Source organism: Aulonocara stuartgranti (genome assembly GCF_965226115.1).
Source record: "Aulonocara stuartgranti genome assembly, chromosome: 12".
Classification (NCBI taxonomy): Eukaryota; Metazoa; Chordata; class Actinopteri; order Cichliformes; family Cichlidae; genus Aulonocara; species Aulonocara stuartgranti.
Window position 1 is genome coordinate 23474772 of NC_138948.1, and position 17520 is coordinate 23492291.

The window sequence follows — 17520 nt, forward strand, 5'->3', positions numbered from 1 at the left end:
GCATGCGGAACATTAGCAGGTTTCCCCCATGTGTTTATCACCAGTAAATTTGGTGCATTGACAAACTGAGCCACGAGTGTCAAGTGCTGCTGACATTGCAGACAGACAAGCTGGTCGCCCTGCTGCCAACCCAACCTGTCAACCCACCAGAGACGAGTCAGTGCCAGTCTGAGATTGTGCTGACACGACTTCCAAAACAAGGCAAAGCAAAGCTCTGAACAGAGCAGAGCGGAGCACAACCGTCAAGAACACGTTGATCCAGAGCTACGTTTGCTGGCTCAGCGACTTTACAGCAAAAATAAACAAGCCAAAAACAGCGCTGATGTGCTTTTTTGACAAACCACACAAACTACACACTGTACATCATACTATACACTATTGGTCCCTGTACCAAATATCCGACAATTGCTTTTCTTCATCATTCGATAAACATCCCAGCATGTATTAGCAATATTTAACATTTAATTTAGCAGCAGAATCCTAAAATCGATGCTCTGATTAAAATGTTCACAGTAAACCAGTTAAATTTCTGCCTTATAGATTTTTTTTGTATTGTTGTCTCCTCATAAACCAACATTTTTCAACCTTAATATGACTAGACACGCTTTTTTCATACTAAAATAGAGCTGGACCGATCCGATATTACGTATCGGTCCGATACTGACCTAAATTACTGGATCGGATATCGGAGAGAAATAAAAAATGTAGTCCGATCCGAAGTATCACAAAATGACCTGACAAAACACCCTACTTGGCGTAACCCAGCTCGGCGCATCGGAGCAGTATGTGTCACGTGATAGAGCGGCTGTTGTCTCCCAGACCTGTCAGCAGTCTGTTGGAGCATTTGGAGCCTCGCTACATGCTTCCTAACCGCAGCATTTCATCTCGGCGAAAACTATCCTAGAGAAGTAAAGCAAGTGTGTAAGTTCATCCTTGAATGTTTGCATAGTATTTCCACGTTAAGCTTAACAACTGATATGTTGAGCCACAGCTGGACTGACCATCAGAGTTCCATATTGAGGTGAAAAGGAAGCGATTTGTCCCGTACTTCAGCTGGAATTAAAAAATAGACACAAAGCTGGAATTATTCCGTCTTTGCTGCTCAGTTGCATCTACTTCTCTCATTCACTCCCCCTCCCTCTCCTGTTATTACTTCAAACATGAAACTGATCAATGATCAGCTGATCGGCTTTTCTGCCACAAGTCTCGTCTTTCTTGTTTGTTTATCGCCCACTTTGCGCTAGAAACAGGAGACCAGCGGATAAATAACAGCAGCGCGTTTAAGGGTGAAAAGCTGTTGTTAAAATTTATTTAATATTACTTTCTAGTATCAGCTGGTGTTTGCTGGAGCCAAGGCTGTAAAAGCTGCTGGTCATGATATCCGTTTGGATATGTGAGAGGGAAACATGAAGATGAAACCAGGAGATGTCCTTACTGAATCATCAGAGCTGAACAGGTGATGGAGAAACAGGTTTACCTTTTAGGTGACATGAATGAGTTGAAGGGAAGTTACGAACTGTTTCTGAGAAACAAATAACACCAGGATCCTTTTCTACGTAGCTGACGGCTGGTAACTGTGCAGGGGCGGCTCTAGCAAAGTTTTGCCAGGGTAGGGCATTAACAGGAAAAGGGGGGCACCAAGAAATATTTTTCTTTATTATGTCATTTAAAAACTTATAAATAAATAATTATCTGAATCTTACAACAAAAGTGGTCACCTGACTATCCATTATAGTATAAAGTAATATACACTAATATACACCCTAGTAAGCTATAGTCCTTTTTCCTTTGGGAAGGTACCATCTGTGCAGTCTGCAATTCTGTTGAAGAAAGATGTTGAATCTATTTAAATATTGTAGAAAAATAATTGATTATTGTGCATTTGTTTTACACTTGCATTAAATTAAAGTTGATTACATCGATTAAGGGAGGGGGGGTGGTTCCCTAATATTTTTGCTGGGAGTTGGCAACCCTAGTAGTTAGGTAGGTAAGTACTCTTTAAAATACCAGAATAGGGAGGATGATGTTGGTTTAAATTTATTGATCAGTGTTGCTGAACTATAAAATGTTTTGGGTGGAGTGTGTTTTTTGCACACAGGTGTAACAGAATAGCTTCAGTCTCTTGTTTTTTAAAACTTGAGTATGAACTTATACAAAATGCAGCAAGATATTTATAAAAAAAAACTGTTTTATTGATTACAAAATACGCTATATCGGATTCATATCGGTATCGGCAGATATCCAAATTTATGATATCGGAATCTGTATCGGACATTAAAAAGTGGTATCGTGCCATCTCTAATCTAAAAAGAAAAAAATGTACTTCTTAGATCTTCTTATACTTTTTATACATGTCAGCATAAAAAGTATTTATCTCTTGTTTACATTATACATTCTGTGTGAAGTTCAGAGAACTCTAATTCCGTTATATCTCGAATCTTATCTTGTGTATCGTGGTTATAAGGGACATAACGACTAAACAAGCTAAACAAAGCACAGATCGAGTGTTTCAAGTGTAGACTAATGGGCATTTATTTGACTGAAGAGACGCCAATGAAATGCATTCTAGGGTTTTGTGGTTTTATGAAAATCACTCAGTGCTTATAGAGTATTTGAATAAATGAGGAAAATATCCAAAAATCTTTTTGTATTGTTAATTAAATGCAAACAGGTCTTCAATTTTGTTTTACATTAAATCACTGATGTGCTTGTTGTTGTGGACACCCTGAGATTCAGCTTGTTGTATATCATTACCAGCACATCTTGTAACAACGACTAATGAATAATAATAAAAAAAAGTATTCATGCTCCTTAATGGCACTGCTATTTTGGACTTCACTGTGTATTCATGAGCCTAAAAAGCACATTACCAGCACATGCAGGTCCTACACTGTCTTTTTCTTTAACTTGCAACTTGCTACTACTAAAGCCTGCTAGTATCAGCAACCCTCTCTGACATCATCATCTTGGAAGGATTGTTACATTTTTCAGAAAAGAATTCAAATGAGTGCAGAAAAAATGCACTTGCAATCTTTAATGCACTCCTGTGTTTTGTAGTTCCTTCAGTGAACAAGTATAATCTATCCAGTGAGACAGCTGTGGGATTAGCTTCTTTTTTTTTGTCCTGGTCCAATCGCTTTCTTCTGTCCACCTTTTTCTCTAATCATTTAGATTATTCCTCTTTAGCTTTCTATCTGCCATTACCCCTATTGGCCTTGGAGGGGACGGGATGAGCCATTTGTCATGGATCCATTTAATGACATCAACATGATAAAGTGACAGTGTTTGACAAAGCATGGCCTCTCATCAGAACTGCTGGCAGCACAAACTCCCATCTCTCCATCTGAATCGTGATGCTAGATAGTTCTGGTCTGAGCAACATTTATATAGCTCATCTGTTTGTTTTTAAAAATGATCTGAAACCAAAGCAATCCACAGTCAAACAATAAGAGCTACAATATTTAGCGTTTAACGCTACACCTCCTGCATGTCATCCAGCACCACCTGCTGTGTAAAATTTTAGGAACACTGACCAGATGGATCGGCATCACTTTTTATGTACCAGAGTCTCCATAGAAAATGTCTGTATAGGGTTATGAACCTAAAATACATAGAAGAGCAGAACTAGAGGAATATGTTTGTGACAATTATAGACAGCATCCAGTCCAATGAACCTTTAATTTCCAAAATAGATCAGTTTGTCTCTCTGCCAGCTAGTGTCATCCCTGCACACCACGATGATAGCGCTGATTAAAGACTGTCGTACCACCTCCACACTAGGAAGAAAACCAGCAAGCAGAATAAAAACGTCACATACTCCTTATTACCTTTGCTGCAAAAGCCTCAGACTGACATGTGAGACGAGGTGTAGACGGCATCACCGCAATGAGCAGGTGATGGACTGTGTATAAAGCAATATGCCAAGTGATGAAAAGAGACGGAAAAGCAACAGAAACTGTGATGCAGAGTAGCAGAGGGGAAGACGGGGAGGCGGTGGATTTATCTGATTCATAGAGATACACAAGCCTGGGAAACAGTTTAGACAATGAATTTTGCTGCAGTGAGTGAGCATATGACAAAAGCAATGAGTTTTTTTTCCTTTCCTTTCTGTGAAAATTGTTTAAATACCTAGGTGTCAAAAAGCTCCAAAAGGCAATATCAACTGAGCAGCACACCCACAGCTATTATTTGCATACACGGAGAAATAATTTTAGCTATTCTTCAACACACTTCACTTCATTCCACACAAATTATTTCAACAAAGAAACAATTCGCTACAAAGCTTAATTTACTAGCAATTTGCTATGTTTAGGGTGTATGACTTTAAAGGTATGCTAACCACTGAAGCAGTGTGGCTAATTATTTTTGCACTGACTTATTCCCAAAAAATATGCTGCCCGACAATAACAGTAGTAGCTAAAGAAAAGGAAGGATTTCTCCTCTCAAAGTCTCCCCGGGGGGGATGTTTACACCAGGGATATGCTGCGAGTGTTCATGGTTGCTGAACTCTGCTGGGAGCATTGACAGGTAATCAGTCATTGTTTGGAAGTTCTTTTAAATTATGAAACTCGATGTGGGAGTGAACATAGCACAAGCTGCTGATGAATGTGGTCCTGCAGCAGCAGCTTGACTGGTTGGTTAAAAACACAGGGTGTCGACACAGTACTAGTTTTTCCTTTAATGGATTTCAGAGCATCCTTCACACTCTAAGGATGCCGCTGGTACAAAACATGCAATCCATCGAAATGAAACCAGAACTATGTCTTATAAATCGAATCTAATCAGTGTGTCATGAATTAATAAATGTACAAAATGATAAGAGCATGTTCAACTGGATCACATGTGCCTATTGTACTGTAATCATTACACAGAAATGCAATGAATGCAGTAAATAAAATGATAATATTAAAAAATGAACAGGATTCCACATTAAACTGTATTGTGAAAATTCAATTTAGCATCTAAAACATGATCAGCACCATCAGCTGGGTTTTTGATAAGATTACATGGTAGTGTTACTTAGAGTTACCACATAGAAACAGTGCTGGAAAGTACTAAGACAGCGAGGTAGAAAGCAAATGTGGAGATGATAGCATTTTTGGATTTTATACTATTTGCTTTACATCCATTTAATGCTGCCCATCCAGCTGTGATCCACGGCAAACCGGGGTTCTGTTTTTTTCCTGCAGCTTCCATTTTATTCTCCCTTCGATTCATATAAATTGACAGCATTGTTCATGCAGTAATGCAGTAAATTAAGTTTATAAAACAAAACCTAAAACTGTCTTATGAATTCTGCATTTAGCACCTAAAACTTCCACTGGAACTCCATAGTATGCATTATGCATGAGCTGCACTACTGGATGTGTGAAGCAACAGAACCTGCAGTCATCTCTTAGAAGGAAATTATTCTCTTTTTTCTGAATATGAACAACAGACAGCTTGAGGTGTGATGCAGAAATGTGAAAATCCCCTGGAGGCTTTTTTCTTTTACATCAAATGTTTCCTTGTCATGAACTGATCTTGGTCTTGTAAATTCATAAAAAACCTAAGCTCACAATCAAAGATTGCTTGTAGAATCTCTGCAACATATCCAGCATTGGTCTGATAAGAGGGACATCAGCAGAGAGAGTCACAAAGATACTCCCCATTAGAGCATTTTTCTTCCCCCTCCTCAGGCTATCCCCACTATTTTCACCTTCTGTATTTCTCGCTTTCCTCTAGTCTCCTTTCTTCCCATTTGTTCTCCGTTGCCTTGCCTCGATCCCCTCACTTCCCCCTCTCACATCTCATCATCCATCAATTGTGTTTTTCTCTCATTCAGAGCACGTTCGTTACCAAGCCCATAAAACTGGAATTAAGGAAACAAGTCTAAAGCTGCAAAGCTGCAGGGGGTGGAAGGAAATACCGAAACATTTGAACCTTTCTGTGTTTTGACGTTAAGAAGAGAGCTCCAGCAGGAGGATATCCCTTTTTTAAAAAAAACTGTCATCTCCTCTTCTCTCTCCAGTGAGTGACTAACAACACCGTGTGTCATGTCACACCGGCAGCACCAGCTCAGGTTCCACACTACTGGAAACTGGACACGACGCACCCATTGCACCTCCGCCGTGCCACTTCCTACCACAAATAAAGCGCACAAACATGCACGAAAGCATATAGTTCAAAGATGGTCACTGCTGTCTTTTGGTGACGCTGAGCACACATTGTCGCGTAAACAAAGCAGCTACTCGGGTTTATGGAAATTCTGTATGAAAATGGGTTCTGAATGCAAATGGACAAACGTGCTGAAGTGATAGAAACATTTGGTTGGTGAACAACACATTTCCACATCCAATGATTACCACAGTCAAATCCTCAGGATGTGAATTACTCCTGGAATTAAAGAATGGTGCTTTACAACCACTATTTACCTTGGCATAATACAAGAGCATGCATGGGAAGCAAGAGGCATCAGTATATGGAAAAGTATCCCACAAGAAAATCAGCATGGAGAGTGTCAAAACAGCAATATGTACACATGTATTTATGCATCTCTGTGTTTGTGTGTGTGTGAATACCTACAGTAAGGCTTCGTCCCACAGCTGAGAGAGGCAGCGCTAACATCCAGACACTGAACACGCTCCGCTGTACTACTGCTGCTGCTGCTGCTGCTGCTGGCTTACGCTCCTCTGTGAAAGAGGCGCGCACACAAACACTGGCTCCCTGCGTATCGTGCTCATGAACACACGAATAGCAAAGGGCAACCAGCTGTGAGGCTCTCGCATACCTCACTCAGCTTCACAATTTATCATACTGCTCTGTCTGGAAGACGGTACCAGCTGCTGTCTCCGTGTCCACAGATGTTTAGTCAGTGAGAGAGCCCGTTTTATAGTCACCAATCCCCTTAGCTGGACTTTAGTAAGGATTACACAGTAGTGTTATTCTGAATTACCACATGGAGACACTGACAGACAGAGAATCTAAGCGGTAGAGATGACAGCATTTATGGATTTCACATTAATTACTTTACAGGATCTCTCTAATTTGGAGCTGTGAGCCAAGGCAAATTGGGTTAATTGGTGTTCATTGGGTTTTGCTCAAGGTAAAACCGGAAGTCCCGCCGCAGACAGCTGCCCACATGTACACACTTTTCAGATTTTCTTCCTAGAATTTCATTTTATTCTCCCTCCCATTCATATTATTGGTATTGTTGCAGTATCAATACAGTATAATATTAAAGCACTTAAATACCCACTACATTCGTTTATTAAATAATACTCTTTCTCATCAGTGTGTAGCCCAGCATTAACAGGGCTTTACTAGAAACACAACTAGAATACTGCATTCACATATATCACCAGTATGGGGAGAACAATAGAAATCCCAGCTTAGTTGTTCATGATAATTAACACCAGTGGTAGGAAATACAGTTATTCCATTACTGTAAAAATGTCAAATGAAGCATTAAGAAAGGACCAAGTCACTGTGAGGTTGCGCCAAGTCAAAGCATTTGGTCATGTAGACATGGTCAAGATCACTTGATGAAGTTCACTTTTCTTCCTCATTCCTGTTACCAGGAATGAGGAAGAAAGGTGATTTAAATGACTTTGAACATGGGATGGTTGTTAGCGCCAGATGGGCTGGTATGACTGTTTCATAAACTGCTGATCTACTGGGATTTTCCCACACAGCCATCTGTGGGCTTTACAGAGAATGGTCCAAAAAAGAGAAATTATCCAATGAGTGGCAGTTCTCTGGGCAAAAATGTTCTTTTGATGCCAGAGGTCAGAGGAGTCTGGTTCGTACTATGCAGAACAACATCTCTGAACACACAACACATCCACTCTTGAAGCAAATGGGCTAAAGAGGCAGAAGACCACACCGGGTGTCACTCCTCTCAGCTAAGAACAGGAAACTGAGGCTTCACAGAGGCTGACCAAAACTGGACAACAGAAGATGGGAAAAAAACATTGCCTGATCTGCTGAGTCTCGATTTCTGCTGACATTCAGATGGTCTGTTAGAATTTGGCATAAACAACATGAAAGCATGGATCCATCCTACATCCTTGTATCAACAGTTCAGGTTGCTGATGACTGTAATGATGTGAGGGATATGCTCTTGGCCACAGCCTATCTGTGTATTACTGCTGACCATGTACATCGCTGTATGACTACGGTGTACTTGTCTTCTGATGGCCGCTTCCAGCAGGATAACGCACCATGTCACAAAGCAGAAAAAAATAAAACTGGTTTAATGAACCTGACTGCAAGTTCCCCACACTCACTAGATCTCAATCCAATGAATGTGCAGCCAATAAATCTGCAGCAACTGTGTGATGGCAACATGTCAACATGGACCAAAAGCAGAGTTTAGGCAGCTCTGAAGGCAAAACACAAAAGAGGATTAATCCTGCTACTAGCAATGTGTACCTAATAAAATGGCCGACCAGTGCATTTTGTCTTTTTAATTTAGGAATTTAAATTTTCAGTTATGAATTATGGATTTTTAGTAATGTTAAATATTATAATAGTCGTCAGACTTTCCCATAATCTGTTCAATTTAGAAACAGTTACTAGACTGACGCAAACAATTTCTCTAACGACACATAACTGTCTCTTAAAAGTGTGAAAAGTGTCATATGACTATCAAAAGAAAGTCATGGCAAATTTGAATAAGCATTTATTTTCTGAAAAGCAACAAAAGGACTAAAAACCAATTACCACCAATTCTGTAAAACTGCAACTTTTCTGCTGATTGGGGACTTATCCTTAGGACATGGTGCTGAGGTAATTTAGTTTTTTTTTTTCTTTCACTCAGATAGCCAATCAAGGTTAACAGAAACAATTAAAACGGCCTTTAGAAAAGTTGCATTAATTAAACTATTTATTTGTGCTTAGTTCAGCAACACAGATATTCACACAAGATGAAGAAACTTTATTTATACAATTCAGTTCTATTGTGAGCACAGTACATTTTATGATGCAACCATGCCAGAATGCCTTACAGATAACACTATCCAGTTGAATGCAGGATATATGTGCTGCAATATTTAAGCTATAAATACTATACTGAAGTCCAATCTCTTTGCCGAGTTTCCCCGTCTTTTTGTTCCAGTACTATCCACAATGATTTTCCGCCTGCTAGCTATTCATATCACATATGCTTCTCAGTGTGAGCTATAAATCCACAGCAAAAAATAGAGACTGCTCATGGGAGAAACTGCAGAAAGGTTCACTTCAGTCAAAAAGTAAAAAAAACAAACAAAACAACAACAACAAAGAAATATGTAATTGTAAGAGGGTGGAAAAAGTGCGTCAATTCAGATGAAAGGTGAACCAGAACCAGTGAAAGAGGAGAGCTGGATTGTAGACATAGAAAATATTACACGGAAACCATTTGCCAGCAGCACTCAGGGTCACAACAAAGGAGGAAAGTTGTGACAGACATTAACTGTAGAATAGACTAAAATGATCCCGTAAAGGAGAGATGGCAATATAAAACTGTAGCACCCAATAGCGCATGAAAGGAAGGAAATGCTGTGAGACATGCACAATAGAGAGTGCATACATTTTTTGATCTCTCTGTAGACATACAGGGTGAATGCCACGCCAGACAGGGGGCACAGCAGCAGGGAGGTGCCGCTGTGCTTCCTGCCACAGACAGCTCTGCAGAGTCACAACAAAACTCTGACAAGGCGGGCCAGTTTGTGCATGTTTGTGTGCATACGTGCTTGTGCATTGTGTGTGTGTGAGAGACAGAGAGAAAGAGAGAGAGAGAGAGACTGCACGTTCTTATGTTACAACAGAGTCAGACCCCAGGACGAGACAGCTGTCCCTTTCATGAGTGCTGTTGTATTAGCCTTGTTCAGCAGTGTGTCAGTCAGCAGCTCTTATGACTTTAGTTGCTGATTTCATTCTAACACAGCACACACACACGCACACACAAACAGACACACACCTCGCCCTCATAGGCATTAGCATGACGAAGAAACAGATAAAAAATTCATGGAGGTCGCTTAAGAAAAAAGCTACAACAAAGTAGTTTATGATGCCTCGCTGCACACCATAATGAGGCACATTTTCTTGAAGCCAAAGGAAATCTGGCAAGTTTAGGAATGACATAACCCAGACCTTACAAAAATAGCTGCACATACAGAACAATATGAGTAAGTCTGCACTTAAAGTTGTGCTTATATATGTCAATTTAGAGAGTATGTGACAATTGAGGCTATGCTCTTCCTGCTGCTCTTTAGCTGATAAACAATTTTACACACGAGCCCTGATACGACATGTGAGGCTTTTTGTCTTCTCCACACAGTCATGCACGTATATGGCATAAACAAACACACCCATGCTGTCCATCTATCCTTGCTTTAATCTCCAATGTTGGCATCAACAAACCCTGCAGTGTTAACCATCTGTCTGCTCATTACTCACCACAAATCACTGAAGGCGTCCACACACACACACACACACACACACACACACACACACACACACACACGTGTATCATAACATGAATTTAAAAAGATAAGACAAATATATACAAATGACAAAAGCTGTTCAAACAGTCTTTGAGTCTGCTGTAGTGTCTTAAATGCAAAAAATAGGAAGCTTTTTCAACAAGTAGTGGCACGGTGGCTTCTACTAGCAGGCAGGCAGATGGACAGGAAGAGAAGTGGAAAACATACAGATAGTCAGACAAGCTCACAAGAGACAATTATTTTTATAAGCTATGCCTCGTAGAAAGCTTGTGACATTTTCTCTAGAGTTCAGATCAATAATCAATTTAACAAGACTCTCTATGCAACTGCAGGAATCAGCTCATCTCTGTCCCAGCAGAAGCTCCAGATAAGATAAGATCCATGCATTCATTTTCTTCCGCTTTTCCAATTGAGGATCACGGGAGGGGCTGGAGCCTATCCCAGCTGTCATAGAGTGAGAGGCAGGTACACCCTGGATAGATCGCCAATCTGCCCACAGGGCTAACACAGAGAGACAAGTAACCATTCGCTCTCACATTTACACCTATGGTTAATTTAGTATCACCAATTACCCTAACCCCATGTACATTCCTAGACTGTGGGAGGAAATCAGAGTCCCCGAAGAGAACCCACACAGACGCATGGAGAACACGCAAACTCCACACAGAAAGACTGGATTCAAACCCAGCACTTTCTTGCTGTGAGGCAGCAACACCAACCACCGCCACGCTGTGTACGATTACGATATCTCAGATGTTTAGTATAACACACACAATTGTTTTCCCAGCTTTTGCTTTTGATTGTTCTCACTTTTAATCAGTTCTTTCTGCCTTTCCAGTCTACTTTATTTTGTACTATCATTTCTCAGATACAAGATTTGTCCCTGTGTTTGCTAACCTTTTAGAATCAAAGCAGGCTCTGTGAAATCAGAAAGTGAAAATCTTTGACACAACAACCTCTTGTGCAAGTGTGTCCTGGGACCACATAGGCAGCATCAACTTGGCATGCATGTGGAAGCATGGTGAGAACTACAAACTACAAACAGAAGTGCTTGAACCAGAACCTCCTCTCTGTGAGGTAACAGAGTGCTGACCGCTGAGACCATGCTGTCATGCTGCATGTGTACATCTTCATCAAAGTCCCTTCAAAAGTTATTATCTATGACACTTATTTGTTTTTAATTGTACAGATTTCAACTATGGCACACAAAAAACAACTTTTCTCACCTGACACTGATTTCCACAGTGCTAGTGTAAATCTATGCAGTCAGTCATACAGCTGTACCTTTTCCTGGGATTGATGGATATAAGGTGGTCTGTTTCCAAATTAAAAAAATTAAAATAATCACAACTAATATAGATTTATGGCACGGTATATCCCTCCCACTAGCTGGTTTTCTTAACGGCGCCTTGATAACTTTTTGAGCTGTCATTACATCACATTAAGAAACTATGATGAGCATTTTTTTATGTATATACAGAACAAACAACTGATGGGTGAATCAAAAATGTTGCTACAGAGGAAAGTAGCAAAACACAGTGAACTTATGATGAGATCATAAACTTGGGTTAGGGTTCATTACATCCAGGAGGAGTAATTAGCTTGCAATAGATGTGATGACATAAGCCCAGGAGACAGATATTATTAGTGATGCTAAAAAACAGATTTAATTAGTCAAAAATATCTTCAGTACCAACACAGAGCAAGATGATAGAAAGAGAAACAAAGTAGAAATAATAAAACAGGCTGCTTGAGGGTAGAAGCAGAAAAAAAAATGCAAATGAAGGTAACAGTACAAGGACATAAGGCAAAGGTTTCAAAACAAAATTAAATCCAAGGGGGAAATCCAGCATATGAAAATCAGGTTGGGAGAAAGAGAGAGAGAGATTTAAGTCACGACACAGGAAGGGCAGTAACGTTACAAAGGGCATAGTCTAGCAAGCTAAGTTGCGTAGCCCCTGAGGCTGCCAACAAAGGAGGTTATCACACTGGGAGCCTGGCCGGGCACGATATATTCCCGCCCAAGGGATAAGTGGTTAAATCGCTTTATTTCCTACTCTAATGAAATCACATCATTTGAAATTGTGTTACTGATTATATACACACAATAAATACACAATACTGTGTCACATGTTTAGGCACTAAAACATTAGTGTTAGAGTTACAATTAAAAATACAGTGTAATATAATGAAAGCTCTTTGCTCTTGGCAAAATTGTTTAATTTAGTCAACATTATAATGCATTTTTCAAATAGTCTGATTAATTCAGCTTATGTACAGTGGGGGAAATAATTATTTGATCCTCTGCTGAATTTGTAAGTTTGCAAATAAATGAACAGTCTCTAATTTTTATGGTAAGTTCATTTTAATGGAGAGAGACAGAATATCATCTCAAAAATCCAGAATAAAAAAAACACATGTTATGAATAGTATTTGATCCCCAAGCAAAACATGACTTAGTACTTGTTGGAGAAATCTGTGTTGGCAAGCAGAGCAGTGAGATGTTTCTTGTGGTTGATCGCCAGGTTTGTACTCTTTTGGCCCACTCCTCTTTACAGAAACTCAGTAAATGGTTTAGGTTTCTTGGTTGCCACTTGGCAACTCAAAGCTTCAGCTTCTTCCACAGACTTTCTACAGGATTGAGGTCTGGAGACTGTTTAGGCCACTCCATGACGTGCTTCTTCTTTAAGTATTCCTTTATTGCCTCTTTGGTATTTTTAGCGTCATTGCTGTGCTGGAAAAAGCTGTAGGGGATCAAATACTTATTTCACTCAACGACACATAAATCAATTCATAACAAATATGTAATATCTTTTTTTTTGTTTGGTTGATATTCTGTCTCTCTCACCATTAAAATAAAACTGCCATAAAATAGATATGTTTTCTGAACTTACAAATTTAGCATATTTTGATTAGAGATGCCCGTTTTAATGCTAAAATCATGTGTTTGAACAGGCAATGTGTTTTCATTTGTTTTGTACAATTCATGTAAAGCTTAGCTCTGACGTGCTCAGAATCCTTGGTGCAAAGACTCCATTAAGGAAAAGCTTTCATCCATCAATCTTCTACCACTTATCTGGGTTTGGGTCATGGGGGGCACCAGTCCAACAATCAAAATCAAGAAGTGGTGGGATGCCCATCCTCAGCATTGTCAACAATGGCTGAGAAGAAACTGCTCCTGGCTGTCAATAAATGTGATCAGTATTCAAGAAGACCTGAAAATGAATTTGGTTTCATACACTGCCTGTGGACACAGAACCTAACACTGTACTTAGCTCAATTGATTCTATCATGTAATATAAAATAGCTTATAATTACAATTCCTTTCTTCATCTCTTCCTAAAAATCTAAGCTATACTTGCATCATTCAGTCACTGTCGCATATTCCTCTCATGCAGTATTACACACACAATCCGATACATTAAATAAACCTTGACATTAGAAGCAAAAGAAGGCAGAACAAAGAGCAGTGAAGTTGGCTTGGCATTACATGACACAAACTACAGAATGACTTTGAAAAACAAAGTCTCCTCCCAAACTCAAAAGGTAATCTTGCATTTTCTTTCTCTATATTATCAAAACTATCTCAGCAATACTGTCCCTCATTGTTTCCATGTGTTTTTATGCAGTTGCCTGATGTTTCACAGGCAGCAGCGTGAGGCAACATGCTAAAATTCACATAAAGGCCTCCGGTGTCATCGCTAACAAACATTTTGTTGAACGTTACATAGTGAACCTTTAAAAACAACTTTTAAAAAAAGTTAAATGGTGCGAGCAGATGAGCTGTCTGCAATTTTGAATCTGTCTGTGACTTTAGGGACTGTCTGTACCAGTTCACAATACAAATGGAAATAATGGAAAAAAAATTTTCACAGATTTCCAAAAAGAATCCTAAATTTAATTGAGGTAGTCCATGAAGGAATTTCATGGCAAATAATAGATTTTATGTCTTGCTGAACTCTTTGTTCATGTTTCACTCTGAAACATTCTGTTCCCTTTGGGTGATTTCTAGTTTCTGCAGATACATCGTGACTGAGCTTTGTACATCCAGGTCATTTACAGTGGTGCCAAAACCCAGAATGGGGGGGCGCAGCAGACCAGGACATTTCAATGCTTTTCAGCATGCTTTATTTCACAGTTGCTGTTAAACATACACGAACGGCCACAGCTCTACCACTGCCGGCCGCACACATCACCAACGACAACCACAACTCAGACTGAGCAAAGCCTTTTAAGTTGGCGTGATAGCAGATGCCGCGCAGGTGCGTCCGTCTCACCTGCAGCACCATCGCAGACCCCGCCACACCACCCATCCATGAGCTACTGTTACTATAGCTGGCATATTTATTTCAAGTTATTTATTTCATATTCTGTATAGTTTTTCATATTTATATCCTGTCCATATCCTGTACATAGCTTGTACTCACTACAGCCTACATACTTATAGTTATAGAATATTCACAACATACTTCATACCGTGTACATTATAACATACCATAATAGACCCATTTCTGTAATATACTTACATATCTATATTATTGCTAATATATATTGTAATATATCTATATCACTAAAGCACTTCTGGATGGATGCAAACTGCATTTCGTTGCCCTGTACCTGTGCATGTGCAATGACAATAAAGTTGAATTCTATTCTATTCTATATAACCCTTTCACATAAAGCACTGACATGAGCAACTAAACCGCACGAAAATAAAACACGAACTAAACATAACTAAACAAATATTATCAAAATGTCATCTAGTGGTTCAGTGGGTATATAGCTAGCAGCCTAGAAAAGACATTTTCTTCTACTATGAAGACCGTATTTTTCCCCTTTAGGTTGTAAATGTTCTCAGTTGCCTGCGTTCCCCACTGTGATAAAAAAAAAAAAATCCTTTCATGTCCTGGAAATAGCACACCCAAAATATTCCCAGTTTCTTTCCAGTATTATGGAACATACTTGGGGGATTTCCTGATGTAATAACTGTATATCACATTGTGATGCAGCTCAAGCCCACACATTAACCACAAATACATGCAAACAGTTATATAGCAGGAAATGCAGGATATAGCGCAAAAGCTATTTTAATTTTGGGGGGGATGGGACGGGCTATTCCTCGTACAACCTGGGATTGTTCCCCCACACAGTGTGTCATCACAGCAGCCCACACTCCAGACCTGGAAAGAAGCCCACACTCCAGACCTGAGGTACTGTAGTAGCAAACCTTGCAAGTTTCAGCCAGTGATTCATCCTCCTTCATTGTAACAACACCCACATGCACACTCATACAGCCACATGGTTCTATTATAACCAGTAACTGGCCCCTTAGAAAGCTTTCTTATAATACTTAGGAATTCTCGTTCAATTAATAAAAAAATGCTTATTCATGAACATTCCTGATGAAAACTGTCCATGCGCCAGGGTCAGGACATTATTTATCCAAAATGCAGTTTACACTGGCTCTGCAGTGACTTCACAGAAGGCTACACTATCACTGTCTGTTAGTATAGTCAGTGCAGTCAGCGTGAAAGCAATCCCAAAATATGAGATAAATTAAGATTTTGTGGGTTCATAGATAGATATGCCGGGTAAATTTCCTCCTTTAAACTAATGGTGTGTCCTGCTAATGTATTGGTTTGCAGATGAGTTTGATCATCAGGAGAGATTTCAAGCAGATAAAAAAGGCAGAGAGAAGGAGATTAACAGATGGCTGATGGCTGGAAAGTAACATTCCCAATTTACACACTGTGATTGACACTTCAGTAGCACTGTTAGGAAAAAACAAAAAGACTTCCTCTCTCACTCTCTGCATCTACACACAGTAAATTATCACAGAGATTTCTGCCAAGTACATCTATCTTGTCACTGCACTGATTCATACACTATGGTGTTGTTTTTTTTTTGATGAATTTCTTTTCTATCGAATATAAATGTTTGTGTGTGTATTCTGCACTTTCATCGGGAAACCTTTCATTTATTTCCATATGAATTCACTTCTATGGATGAACTTGGCCTGATCGTATGCCGTTTTCTTTTTGCAGCCTGCCTATATTTATAAGGCAGAACCCAACAGCATTAGATTCTGCGCATAAACAGCATCATCTGTTGAGTGAACACACACAAAAGAGCTCGGTTTATGCTGTACGGCATAATGAAGGCCGACGCCAACCCATCTTGATGCGTCCATCTTTGTAAGGATGTGCGACTTATACGCAAGGATAAAGATCACTAAGCTGAGTGGCGATGGATGCTTCATTCATGCTGAGTCATGATATTAGGGCAAAGCTGATCAATAATAAACATCCATCCACATGAACCTCAGTTAGAGGCTCTCAGGTGTGTAATTTGAAACCAGTGAACCACAGATTGTATTTAGCGAAATGTCAAACTACAAAATTCCTTTAAGTTGCGGACATCGCTCTTACAAAAAAACAAAAATGTAACCATACCCTCGAGCACTTTTCGTGTGAAGACCTCGTTGAGGGCAAGTTTCACCAATACTCTAGGACCAAAAACAACTCTTGCGACTCACAATGGCACAAAACTCATCAGCCCTTCATCTGGACAAGCTAAAAATAAACGATAGAGAAGGAGTCCTAGTATTGCATTAATGCACTGAACTCACCCCTGATTTTGTGGAGCTCATGGATGAAAGAACGAGCAAACGGTCTAAAGTCTCCCACAGCAGCACAGCTCACAAAAGTTCATGAGAGCGGATCTGTGTGCGACTATTTGAAGATGTGTGCCAGGGTATTTGTGCTGCCCCTCAGTCAGCGTGTCAGCAGCAGTTGTGTATATAAATGGGTACAAGAATGCTCTAAGCTCATAAATGGCATGCGGCACGCTAATGTGAGGACACTGAATTGGCACTATTGTGGATGCCAGTGTCTCACACTGAGGGCCTGCAACTGTCATGCTTCTTTTTTATACAAATTTACAAATAAGCAACAATCCTTAACATCTGTGATATAGTGTATACATATACAGACTAATGAGATGGCAAAGTAGAGCTTGACCAAAGGGTCAGGAAACAAAGAGTAAAATGAGATGA

At 39.7% G+C, this 17520-nt stretch overlaps 1 protein-coding gene across 5 annotated transcripts in view; it reads right to left on the reverse strand.

The window, feature by feature from the left end:
* LOC309718592 (multiple C2 and transmembrane domain-containing protein 1-like) overlaps positions 1-17520 on the reverse strand; it is a 148132-nt gene that overhangs the window by 114667 nt on the left and 15945 nt on the right. The window contains exon 1 of one of the 5 annotated variants that reach the window (XM_082554008.1): positions 6565-6665. The exons of the other annotated variants lie outside the window; for them this stretch is intronic. Coding sequence (XP_082410134.1) covers positions 6565-6606 — 42 coding nt within the window. The 5' untranslated portion in view covers positions 6607-6665. Of the gene's footprint in view, positions 1-6564; positions 6666-17520 lie in introns of those variants that run through there. 5 annotated transcript variants of the gene reach the window in all.